At 43.0% G+C, this 13,944-nt stretch overlaps 1 protein-coding gene across 2 annotated transcripts in view; it reads right to left on the reverse strand.

Annotated features, from left to right (window-relative positions):
* Window positions 1-13,944, reverse strand: part of RAB6B (RAB6B, member RAS oncogene family) — a 65,926-nt gene that overhangs the window by 29,836 nt on the left and 22,146 nt on the right. For both annotated transcript variants that reach the window (XR_014026675.1, XM_081329536.1), the window contains exon 2: window positions 12,863-12,921. Coding sequence is in view for 1 of the 2 variants with exons in the window: in XM_081329536.1 (XP_081185662.1) it covers window positions 12,863-12,921 (59 nt within the window). In the remaining variant the exon portion in view is untranslated. The remainder of the gene's footprint in view (window positions 1-12,862; window positions 12,922-13,944) is intronic.

Genomic DNA, 13,944 nt, shown 5'->3' on the forward strand with positions numbered 1-13,944 from the left:
AGAATTTTGACTTTACAGTTTAATACAGTTTAATTTTATATTTCTTGGGAATGTTCTATGTTCAGATGATGGAGATAATGTGCTTCTACTTTATGGCCTTTTATTGATTTGCTTTGTAGTTGCAGCTGTCAGAAGGGATAGAGTGGGATGAAAGAAAGGAAAGCAGTAGGATCTGGAAGCTCATTAAGCTCCAGATCCTGATATGCACAGTTCCTATAAGAAAAACAAATAATCTTTTGAATTTCAAAGTCTTTGAATCTCAGGAGTAAGAAGGCATTTGAGAAGAAAGACAGAACAACCAAAAGGCTTGGGAGGGCCACTGGGGATGAATGAGAATGGCACTGAATCATTTCTCTGCAAGGGTCCTACTGGAGGTGAGATCAGAGAAAAATGATGAGAGGCAGGAAAGCCAGAAAATATTTATTTTTATTTATTTATTTATTTTAATTCCATTTATATCCCGCCCTTCTCCGAAGACTCAGGGCGGCTTACAAGCTTAGCAGTAGCCTTCATTCTATGTATATGCCTGCTTATTAGGGCTTTCACACACACCCCAAGCGGCATTATTACAAAGTCAGCTTATTGCCCCCAACAATCTGGGTCCTCATTTTACCTACCTCGGAAGGATGGAAGGCTGAGTCAACCTTGAGCCTGGTGGGATGCGAACCTGCACTAATTGCAGGCAGCTGGTGTTACTTAAGGAGGCATTAGCCCACTGCTCCACCAAGGCTCTTTGCCAGATACCACTTTTAATACAGCAGAATTTAAATAGGTATGTAAAGAAATTGCAAAAGTAGGCCACCACCTACTGAACATTATCTTTAAAAAAATAAATACAAAAAAAAGGATTTTATTAAAAAATACAGTTCTTCATAACAAAGTCAAGACTCCTTCTCCTTTAAGATGATATATCTTCATGCCACAAAATTCAGCCTGCTGTTGAGGTTAAGTACCTCCTTGCTAGTTCTTATTTTATACAAAAATGTACACAACCTTTACAAATTAGATAAAAGGAATGTTATACCTAAAGAACATGTATTTTTTGTATCTATAGGTCCTTCCTGTCAACCATCCCAGTTGGCGCATTCTAAAGAAGGAACTCCTGGTTCAAAGAGTTAACTAAGAGTAAAACTTTATTGAAAGATCCATCTAGGTACAGCAGAAGCAAAGTCACTTCTGAGGTTTTCCCGCTAAAACTGACATAGGTAAAAATCTCTTTTCTTCTCTGGGCAACCCACACAGTTCATTGCCCACCAATTACATGCAGTTCTTTTTTTTGGGAAAACAGTCTGTGCCATTCGAACAATTCTTGGAACTTGACCTTGGTGGGTAACTCTTCTCAGGCAGCAGGAGGCTGTGGTGCATTCCTTAGCCCACCCCATTTCCTAGGAATTTACCAACTCCCCTCCCATTTATGTTTGGAAAACTGCGAGCCAAAATCAGGTACAGGCAACAATGAAGCCGAATCAGTTTTGACACTTCCATCGAGACAATGCTAATAATTTAGATTATCAAAAATCCAGTGTTGAGATTCCTATCTCTTTATTTCTGAATATCAATAATTCTTGCTGTTATCAGCATAAACCTAATATCTGTATTCTTAATATTTTTATTTCCTTCTTTGAACAAGTATAAAATGCATATTTTGCTATTGATTGAGCTAATGAAACAGATACTGATCTCCTTAAAGATTGCCCACTAAAATGCTTTGGTCTTTGGGCAACCTTACCAAATGTCTTTAGCCATATTCTTTCTGCTGTCCATAGATAAAGTATTTTTATTTGTTTGCTAATACCATTGGGATACAATACCAGTGCCACATTAATTTCAAAGGATTTTAACTCTACTACAAATAGATACAATATCAATGTGTGTGTGGGGGGGTTGCTCTTATTTATAATTCTATTTAACATCAATATTTATATCAGGTTTCATTCTTATAATTGTTTTACAGCATGGGTATGCATTCCAGAGTCCTTAATAATATACTTAATTTTTCTGGACACTGCCTTTTAGGATTTTCCTCTCATTTACTTCAAGAGAAGTTCTATTGAGTCACACACCTGGATCTCCACTCATGCATAAATTGTTTCATCCCCATCCCCCATCCCCAGTTCCTGCTATCCAGCTCATTTCAGGTAATCTCTTCGGAATGTGAAAAGATGCAGCTACTTTCCTTTTGTCAAGCTGCGAAAACCTACAATACCCAAAAATTAACAGCATGAACTACAAACCAAAACACTCACAGCAAATCTTATTGCAATAGTGATGAATGCATAGATTCATCATATATTGTATACCAGATGCTCAGAGTAAAAGCAAGAGAGAACTGTTCCAGGAATATTGTCTTGCTTTGCTTGTGGAACATACATGCTGCATTAAATGACAGTTCTTGTGTGAAATCCTTGCCACATGAGATCACTGTCAAAATCAGTCTGGAGCCAGAGCTGTTTGAAAGCAGCACTTAGCCATTTTTTTCTTAGATAACAGAGTGGGCTTTTTCACACACAAAGCTCAAAGCAGCTTTTTTTTCAATTGGGTTCTAATATGCAACATGCTATTGGGTTGCAATGGCTACATTGGCCAGGAAACCCATTCGCATTGTAGATGACTCCCTTGTTTTTCCTTCCACATTAACAGAAATGTATTCATTTTATTTACTTCATTCACTTATATCACCCATCAAGGCATGCCTTCCCAAGATTTCACAAGAAATAGCTGATTTAAAATACTATGTTTAACACAAGCCACATTATACATGAAATTAAGAATACAGATTTAATCTCCAGACCTAAGTATTTTCAAGAAAAAATATTTAAACAAGGAAAATCAAGAGTTCACATTTCTTTTGCAGAGCAAAAGGAAATAGTATTTTAGAAATATTTAAATTAAATCCACTAGGACATATAGTATGCAAAAATTGGTCACTTTCTAGTCAACAGCAAGAGAACCAATACAACAGAAAAAAGTTAGTAACCTGTAGTCACTTTTAGAGGCTTCTAGGCTGGTATTAGAAATAGCAATGTTGGTGGGCAACAAGTTCTAAGAGGTTTCAGCATCTGTAAAGCATTTTGTAAAGTGGGGCCATGAGCTAAACAATATTTCTCTCAACCCCTAAATTTTCATGTGTGCTGTCCCTGATAGCTTTCCTCTCCCAGTTTCAATTTGGCTGCTTCACGCAACTGCTTCATTTGCAAGATGTAGAAATTAAATGCAATTAGATGTGTTTTTCTGAATACAGATGAATGTGCTTTCATTTCTGCATATCAGAACTGATGCCATTTTGTCTGCAAACCATGAAAATGGCAAGGCTAAAATCATATATCACAAATCAAAAAGTTGTCCTGCCTTATAGCCTAAATCAGGAGGACAATGCTTAATTGGCTTGTGCTGTTATATCAATTTCTTAGCCATTAAGGAGCAAAAGTTTTATGATCAGACTACACTTTCCCCCCCCCCTAGAACACATGACTTCTTCGTCTGCGATGAAAAGCCACGAAAGAGGAAAGAACAAAGACAAAGAAACACAACAAAAGAGCCAGTCAGAAGACTAGTTAGGGTTGAGAAACGTAACACAATGAAGCATAGAGTACAGTAAGCCCAGGAGTATATCACATCAGGCTGTATTGTACTTGGTGGATATATGAAAATTACAACATGTCCCTTATATGCAGTTTTTTAATTTGTAATAAGGAATAGTCACTCTGAAGTTACAACCCTTGAACATGTTACATCAGTTTTGCATGTTTTAAAATATTCCAAGTTCATTTATCAAATCTGATTATGAAAATCTATGCTAAAATCTATGCAACTTTAGTTTACAATGTAGCCTGATCTATACTTCTTTTAAACAAGTTCAATAAATGATACATTTTTTACAAATTCATGAGTATATGCAATTTGTACAGGTTTTTCACTAATATAAACTTTGCATTTGTTGGAAAAAGTACATTGAGATATTCAGAGGTCTGTGAATTTTAAATAACTGGCCTGACTGAAAAATAAAGATTAGATAGTTTGAATTTAAGTGCAAACTAAATTAATTTTGCCTTCATCTCTAGCCTTTGCATGTTCTTTATTGGCATCTAATTCAAGTGGCCAGAAAGGAATGTAAAAAATATTGTGAGAAAAGATGCCACACTGTAAAACCCTACAAAGCTATTCTGGAAATTGAAGCAGGGTTTAACAAGAAAATCAATCTACTAAGTTCACTCAAGCAATGCAGCTCCTGCGATGCATTTTAAATTGCCTGTCAAAAGGTGAAAGGGGAGTTTGTTTACCACATTAAATTGCCACTATGATTGAGTCAGGTGGCTCTTTAAACCTAGGATGGCAGAGGAAATGATAGCTGAAGGCCAACAGTCTTTTGGGCTGGCTGAAACCTGTTTGAAATTGTAAACTGTGAACATATGGTCAAAGAAAAAGTCTTCCTAGCTAAAAGCCACTAGCTCTGTAGCTCTGTAGCTCTGTAGCTTAAGGGAAAAATGATCAGCACAGGAGCTGATTAACCTATAAGGCACAATAAGGACTGCTTTTCTCACCCCTTCTGATTTCTTATTCTTGATCTGGATTAGATGAATTCTTGCTTATTTTTTATTTTCAATGCTTTTAATTGAGGACCCTGATTGTTGGGGGCAATAAGCTGACTTTGTAATAATGCCGCTGGGGGGGGGGCAGGCATTATTAAGCAGGCATATACATAGAATGAAGGCTATTGCTAAGCACATTGGTTTGTGCTTAAATTGTAAGCCGCCCTGAGTCTTCGGAGAAGGGCGGGATATAAATGGGATTAAAATAAAAAAAAAATTCTGAGAGGCCACTTATTATTCAATAGAAGCCTTATCTATTGCAGGAAGTACCATTGGTTTATAACAGGTGGTATTTTGGCACCTGGCAGGTGGTAGGTGACCATCCTAGAGAAGTGGTAGCAGGAGGGGGTGGGAGAGGAATAAGCTGGCGGCAGCACCACACAAGCTTGAGGGAGAGACAGCTGGAGATGCAGGGCTGTCAGGGCTGGGCAGAAGCCTCAGGATCAGCGCCAGGCTCCAGCTGATCGGCGCTTCTGGGAGCTGGAGGTGCGCTGAAGAGAAAAGGAGGAGGAAGGGGGGAGCGAGGAGAGGATATAAAAGAAGGTTTTAATGGGAAATGGCCTGTGAGGGGCTGCCCCCACCCCGCCCCCTGGGCACGTGGAGGCATCCCTGCAGACCACCCCTGCTGACCACTGAGAAAGATAAAAGACAAGAGAAGTGCTTCCCTTTCCCCCAGGTTGCCAGCACTCACGCGCTCGCTGCCTTCTCTGTGCAGGGGGCGGGGCAGAGATGGGGGGGCGACCCTCGCTGGCTCCAGGGCTGCCCTGTGGATCTAAGGCTGAGCGCAGAGGAAGGAAAGAGAAGCAGGGGAGGAAGGAAGGAAGGAAGGAAGGAAGGAAGGAAGGAAGGAAGGAAGGAAGGAAGGAAGGAAGGAAGGAAGGAAGGAAGGAAGGAGCTGGGAAAGGGACTGCCTTCTGAGCGCTTCTCAGGTTTATTTTTTTTAGCTGTCCGAGGCTCCAGGCAGGAGGCTTCCCATTTTGACCCCTCCCCCCTGTTGTTGCCTCTGTGCCTGAAGGGCCACTGCGTGGCTCTCACCTCGCCTCTCCCTGCTGTGTATTGGAGTGTGTATTGTATTAAGCAATAGCTTAAGAGATGACAGCTAGAAGGGGCTGTATATAACTGCCACAAGGCGTGGCTCAGCTTTCGGCGGGAAAGCCTGGTTAAATTGATTGGCTTTCAGCTCAGCAGCCAGAGTATATAAAGGGCACAGGCAGCCCATTCTGTTGCTGGTTCTTCTCTACAAATAAAGAGCTGAATTCACTGCCTGGCGTCGTCTTGTTGTGTGTTAACCCACCACACTTCACTGGCGATGAGGATGGGATCCTCCTTAACAAAGGGCCCGCATTACTCACTGGGGGAAGAGGCATCTTCCCCAGCTACCGAGTTTAAGGGCTATCTGAAGCAGGATCTGCAGGACCAGATGCAACACGGCACAGTTCGGCCAGATCCAGCCATTTGACCCAAGGTGTCCCGAGCGATGGGAATCACACCTGAGTCAGGTCGAGTTCTACTAAGGGTGAACAAAATCACGGAGGACAGTATGAAGGTAGCAGCTCTAATGTACACAAGCAGCCCAGCCGTTCACGATCTGGCCGTTGGACTGTGCGCGCCAACAGCCATTGGAGCCGTTACGTACAATGACCTCGTGGAAAAACTGAACAGGCATTTCAACAGAAGAATGTCTGAGCTGACCTGGTGATTCCATTTTGAAAAAAGGGATCAGCGGCCGGGTGAATCAGCGGCAGATTTTATCGCGGGGGTGCGACAAGCCGCCCGCCTCTGTAAATTCACAAATTTAGATGAGAGGCTTCGCAACCGGGTCATTTTTGGCCTCCGGGACAAGCGGTTGCGGCAGAAACTTTGCACCAAGCCAAACCTGGCCTTACAGAAGGTCCAGGATGAGGTTTTGGCCAGAGACTTGGATGATGGCGCAGATCAGAGTGACCCTAGACCCAGCACTACCAGAGGGGCCATGCACCGAGCAAACGCTATGTATGACAGGAGCGGACATTGGGACAAGACAACTGACATCGACGTGGTTCACCAAGACCAGATGCCACAACAACGGCAAGGGCACAACAACAGCAAAAGGACCCAGAAGAAACCAACAACACCAATGACACAACACAAATGCACCTGCTGCGGATGCGGCACGACCCACCCCAAGTGTGCAGGCTGTGGGGGAAATCACACGAGAGCGGCCTGCAAATTCCGTAAGGCTAAGTGTCGGGCCTGTGGAAAAACAGGCCACATCACAGCAGTCTGCCGAAATTGCCCCAGAGACGGCCTGCACGAGATCCAGTCTGAAGATGAAGATCTAACAGGTACCAGGGGGCCCCAGCAGTCGTCCATTGGCAATTTCAAAATATATAACACCGGGGTTCACCGGCCACTCACCCCAAAAATCAAATTGGATATCTGTTTGCAGGGGATTCCCTGCAAGATGGAACTGGACTCCGGTTCAGCGATTTCAGTAATTTCAAATGAGACTTTTGAACACATGTGCAACTGGAGTCAGCGGTGGGTCACGTTGAGGCCTTCTGATATCAAATTAGCAGATTTCCAAAACACTCCAATTAAAATTAAGGGGGAAGCCACATTGTCTGTGGGGTTGAAGGGGTTCCAGGGGCGTTTGGATGTCCTCGTGGTTGAAGGCCGAAGGACTAATTTAGTGGGGTTAGATTGGTTCAAGGCCTTGGGTATCGTGATCGGAGGGATCCACAACACCCAGGCCAAGAGCATCTAAACCGTCTGCAAGAAGTTTGCAGATGTGTTCAATGATCAACTGGGCAAATACACTGGGCCCCCCATTTCGTTTAAGTTAAACCCTAAGGTACCGCCCATTAGAATTAAGCCCCAAAGAGTTCCCTTCGCTCTCAAGCATAAAATTGAGAGCGAACTGGACAAACTAGTGGAACAAGGGGTGTTAGAGGCCATAGAAGGGGGTGAGTGGGAAACCCCAATAGTCACCCCCCTTAAATCAAATGGGGAGGTTAGGATTTGCACAGATTACAAGTGCATGATCAATCGAGCGCTCAATCTGTATGCTTACCCGGTCCCAATGATCAGCCATGTCCTCGCTTCCCTACAAGGCGGCGTCATTTTCGCTAAATTAGATCTTGCAAAGGCGTACCAGCAGCTCCCGGTTACCAGGGAGACGGCCGACGCACAAACTATTGTAACTCACCGTGGAGCATATAAAGTTAACCGTTTACAGTTCGGAGTGACTGTGGCTCCAGGGATTTTTCAGGAGGTGATGGAGAAGACTCTGAAAGGGATTCCAGGAGTATGTCCATACTCTGACGATGTCCTCATCGCGGGGAACATGGAAGAAGTATTGGCTGACTGATTGGAGACAGTGTTAGGAAGATTTCGTGCTGCAGGGTTTAAGTTAAAGAAAGACAAATGCAGCATTGGCATAAAGGCCACAGAATTCCTGGGTTTCAGAATTGATGCCAGGGGAATCCATCCTGCAGAGTCCAAGGTAAGGGCCATCAAGATGGCCCCCACCCCCAAGTATAAGACAGAACTGCAAGCATTTCTGGGGCTACTAAATTTCTATCATTCATTCCTCCCAAATAAAGCAGCTATTGCTGAGCCCCTTCACAGGTTGCTGGATAAGCAGGCAGTGTGGACCTGGACCCATATACATGAAAATAGTTTCAGGAGTTTAAAGAAACTGTTGTCCAGCGATTCAACTGTGACTCACTTTATAGAATCTAAGCCCATTTGTATAGCATGTGATGCTTCCCCATATGGAGTGGGCACTGTCCTGAGTCATTTGGAAGGGGATGGGGTCCAAAGACCCATCGCCTACTACTCCAGGACACTGTCAGGGGCTGAAAGGAATTATGCTCAAATTGACAAAGAGGCCTTGGCAATAGTGGCTGGGGTTAAAAAGTTTCATGATTACCTCTACAGCCAAGAATTCACAATATTCACAGATCACAAGCCACTACTGAGGTTGTTCACATGAGATAGGCAAACTCCCCAGATATTATCCCAAGAATGCTCAGGTGGTCCATTTTCCTATCGGCCTATAACTGTAAACTGGTATACAGGCCAGGGAAGGAGATGGGTCACGCTGATGGATTAAGTAGGTTGCCACTAACGCAAGCGGATTCGGATCCGGCACTGGCAGCTCAACTACTGACCATTCAGGACCTGCCAGAATGCCCACTCAAGGCAAAGGATATCACTGCTGAGACAGTGGCAGACAAAATCCTGAGCCGAGTTTTAACATGGGTAGCAACTGGGTGGCAGGAGAAAAGCCCGGGGCCAGAATTCCAGGTGTATTTTATTCGCAGGCATGAGATGTCCATGCACGAGGGTTGCCTATTGTGGGGCAGCTGAGTGGTAATTTCAGAAAAGCTAAGGAACAGAGTCATCCAATCTCTACATGAGGGGCATCCAGGAATAGTAAGGATGAAGGCACTAGCCAGAAGCTACCTGTGGTGGCCAGCCCTAGATAAGGCCATAGAGGAGCAAGTAAAAGGGTGCTATGTGTGTCAAAGGTCCAGACCTGAGATGCCACATGCGCCCGTTCACAAGTGGGAGGCCACACATACCCCATGGTCCCGTGTCCACAATGACTACGCAGGGCCATTCCAGGGACAATTGTTTTTAGTGGTCGTAGATAGCCATTCCAAGTGGTTGGAGGTAGTTCCAGTAACTAGCATGACCACAGCAAGGATAATCCAAGCGCTCAGGGGACTTTTTGCCACACATGGTCTCCCGGATGTGTTAGTATCGGATAATGGCTCTCAATTCACCTCCTCTGAATTCCAGGCTTTCATGAGGAGCTACGCAATTAGATACATCACATCAGCACCCTTCCACCCAGCCACCAACGGATTGGCAGAACGCATGGTGCACACAACCAAAGACGCATTAAAACGAATTATCAGCGGTGACTGGCACCAAAGGTTAGCCCAATTCCTACTTAATCAACACACCACACCATGCACGGCTACTGAAAAGAGCCCAGCGGAACTTCGTTGGGGCAGAAGGCTTATCACCAAGCTAGACAGACTGCACCCCGACAGAGTGGCTGTGGAGTTGGATCAATCCAACCCCCCTAGGGAACTACACACAGGCGACTTGGTATGGGCAAGGAACTATGGGCATGGACAAGTATGGATCCCGGGGGTGGTGGTTGACAGAACGGGGCCGTTGTCTTACATTATAGGGGTGGAGGGGCATCGACAAATAAGAAGACACATTGATCAGATCAGGTCACGAGTTTCTGAAAGACTGCCAGCCAGCAACCAACATGAGGGACACTTGTCAGTACCACCCACGATTCCGTATGATCACCAGCCAAACGCAAGGGGGGAACTGGACCTGTGGCCAGAAAGAACTGTTCAACCCAGGCAACAACAGGCACAAGGAGCTCACAATGAGCTGGGTACAAAATCAGGAACTGGGGGTGGTACACTGGGTGAGGACAGAGCAGAGGCACCCGCTGACTCATCGGCTTAGGACAGGGGCGAGCCTCTGAGAAGATCTGCTAGGAATCACAGGCCACCGGCTTACCTCAAAGACTATGTGCAACCATAAGAACCAACATATTGTCTGGAAAAATGTATTATAGTTGTATTATATTGTTGTATTGTTCATTCTTAAGAGGGAAGGGGTGCTGTGTATTGGAGTGTGTATTGTATTAAGCAATAGCTTAACAGATGACAGCTAGAAGGGGCTGTACATAACTGTTGCAAGGCGTGGCTCAGCTTTCGGCGGGAAAGCCTGGTTAAATTGATTGGCTGTCAGCTCAGCAGCCAGAGTATATAAAGGGCACAGGCAGCCCATTCTGTTGCTGGTTCTTCTCTACAAATAAAGAGCTGAATTCACTGCCTGGCATCATCTTGTTGTGTGTTAACCCACCACACTTCACTCCCAGACCCATGCACAGAGGTGTGTGTTTGTGTGTGTGTCACTCCTTGCAGCCTCACACTGTGGCATTGGGGAAGAAAAGAATGGGAGAGATAAGAGAAGGTGCGATGGGAGTTTCTTGTAGCCTTCCACGGGGCTTGGGGCGGGAGCTGAGGGGGCCAGGGCACAATGTGATCAGCGGCATGTTGGGGGAAAAAACAAGTACTCCAAAAATATAGCTTTCATTAGTTTGCAGCCTGCCATCGCAGAAAGTCTCTGTTGAGGGCACGGGGCTGCAAGGGGTGAGACCCTCTCACGTGTACACAGAAACACAAATGTGAGTCTGGGAGAGGTGAACTGAGAGACACGCAGAGGCAACAACAGGGGGGAGGGGTCAAAATGTGAAGCTTCTGCCCACCACTGCCTATCTGTTGCCACCTATGCCCGGAGCCTCTGGCAGTTTTTTTTAAAAAAAAGCAGGGGAGGAATGAATGAATGAATGAATGAAGGGAGGGAGGGAGGAGACAATTCAGTTGTAAATGCCCTAGTTCGAAGGAGAAAGCAATTTTGTGTTCTGTTTTGTCACAGACAGAACTTTGTTGGCAATCCAAGTTAACATTGGTATTCTTGAATTGTGAGCTCTTAGGAAAGTATCCCCTCCTTGTGTGTTGCTAACAGCCATTTCTAGTGGGGAAAACAGGACAAAGCAGAGTGGGGGGAAATACACACACACACACACACACACACACACAAATTGGAGCAGATTTGGAGGTCAGGGACATTATGGAAGTTAAAAGATAACTAAACAATTGTTTTGTTTTGCTCAGAATAGCAGATGTGTCTTGCCCAGATAACAGTACAATAACTTATGTAGTCCAGATTTGAGTTGTAATAAATTACTTGCAAATGGATTTTGGAATGGAGATGGCCTTTATTGCCTGGGAAGGAGATAGGAGGATGCATTGTGTTGATACCCTTGGATTTCTCACTGGTTTTAATACTGCTGGCCATGGTATCCTTCCTAGGATGCTGTCTTCAGTAGTTAACATTTTATCTCTAACTACTAGAAATAGAAATTGCTCAAGGTTCCATTTTGTTTTTCATATTATTTAATATCTATATGAAGCCGTATAGGGAAGGATCACTCACACAAGGTTGACTCAGCCTTCCATCCTTCCGAGGTAGGTAAAATGAGGACCCAGATTGTTGGGGGCAATTAAGCTGACTTTGTAATAATGCCGCTTGGGGTGTGTGTGAAAGCCCTAATAAGCAGGCATATACATAGAATGAAGGCTACTGCTAAGCTTGTAAGCCGCCCTGAGTCTTCAGAGAAGAGCGGGATATAAATGGAATTAAAATAAATAAATAAATAAAATAAATTGGAACTTGGTGTCATCAATACGCTGATAATGTTCAGCTAAATTTATTTTCTCAATGTATTTTTCCTATGGAATCAGGTCTGCATGTAGCAGACATTCCAATTTATCCAGGCATAAAACTGTGAATATGGGAAAATAAACCAGAAGTTGCATTCAAGTAAGATGAAGCTATAACTGGGAGCAGGGTTTTGGGAAATACACTTGATTTTGATGGAGTTGTATTCTCCATTAAGTTATATAATTGTACTGTAGAGGTTGTTCTGGGTCCATCACTGATGCTGAATGGCCACATATTATTAGAGGCGAGAATGGTTTTAGAGGCTCTGACTGATAAAGTAGTGACATCTATCTCTGAAGAAGGCAGATTGGCTTTGGTAACTCATATAGTTCTTAATTGAAAGGCTGGTCTACTGCAATGACCTTTTTATTTGAAGATGATTTAGAAATTTCAGGTTTCAGGTGGCTAATAATAATAAAAGAAAGACAAAAAAATGTCTGCATAGTGGACATGGCAGTACCTGCAGACAGCAGAATAGAAGAGAAAGAACTGGAGAAGATAATAAAATACAAAGGCCTGCAAATAGAAATAGAATGACTGTAGCAAAAGAAAGCTAAGGTGTACCAAAAGCAATAGATGCTTGGGCGCAATTGCAAAACAACTGGGGCATCAATTGAATACTATCAGCACTGACAAAATCACCATTAATCAATTGCAAAAGGCAGTTAATATTACTCTGAACAGCTTATATCCTATGACCTGTGACAATACCTTAAACGCTAACAAACGTTCACATGTGCTTATCCCAGCTCCTTGGGAAGGACTCGATAGGTGGACAAAAATGCCAAATCCGGTCTGAACATGGCTGACTGAGCAACAAACAATAATTTAATCGGTATGCAGCACTGCTATTAAATAAAATTAGAAAAAAATATCAATGCAAGCTTTCACATTCACAGCCTACTAACCCAGAAACATTCTTCTTCATTAGCATATATCAAGTGATTGAAAATAAAACAGCTAACCTGATATGTGTTGTCAAAACTGTCATACATGAATCTTGTGATCAGGGATGTCTTCCCAACTGTAAAGGAAAACAACAATTAGAGATTGAACAGTAGCCATGAATGTTGAGATCAGTCACAATCCTGTATATCCCATTCAACCCATAAGCAGGTATTTTAGAAGCATAATTCTTATCCAAATGAGATGTGAAAATGGGGGTACTTAAGTTAATTTTCCATTTTTGAAAATTATTCACAAATGATCTCAGGGTCAAAGAGAAAAAAATAACCTTAAACATTGTTGCAAAACATTCAACAAGGTTCCTCAAACCTGTATCTGTAAAAGGAAGACCGGACTAGCCTGCATACAGACATTCCTAAGAACTGCGTAGTTTAGACACAGTGAAATGGTTGCCAAAGCAATAGTTGAAGGTCATCCACCTTATTCCATCAATTGGCAGGTTCAGCACAATAAAGAGGAAACATTTTAAAAAGGGCCTTTTAAACCCCTCTCCTCAAGCATTATCCATTCTCTTTAAACCCCCAGATTTCAAATACTTATATACTTGATCATTTTATAATTTGTAAAACATACTAAAATGGCAGAAATTTTAAACTTCTGAGCTACCTAAAAGTTCAAGAAACAGAAACTTTAGTAAAACTACATGATGATACTTATCATATACGGTAGTATGAGAAGGAATATAAAATGATAAAATAACAAGATCCAAATGTTGTTATATCATGTAACTTGATTGACTCAAAAAGGATTTAGTTTTATCCTCTGTTATCTCGGCAAGAAACTCAAAGTGACATTTTAATTCTCTAGTTACTGATATCATAGGTATATTTTTCATAACATCTTATTTTATGAACAGATTCTAATTATTACAGGCATTTTCCAACAAGTCAAACCACAACAATATATATTGGGTTCTGGGCCCAGTGCTCTTCAACATCTTCATCAACGATTTGGATGAGGGGATAGATGGGGAACTCATCAAATTTGCAGATGACACCAAGCTGGCAGGAATAGCCAATACTCCAGAAGATAGGCTTAAGATACAGGAGGATCTGGACAGACTCGAACACTGGGCACTATC

This window comes from Vipera berus (assembly GCF_964194415.1).
Source record: "Vipera berus genome assembly, chromosome: 5".
Classification (NCBI taxonomy): domain Eukaryota; kingdom Metazoa; phylum Chordata; class Lepidosauria; order Squamata; family Viperidae; genus Vipera; species Vipera berus.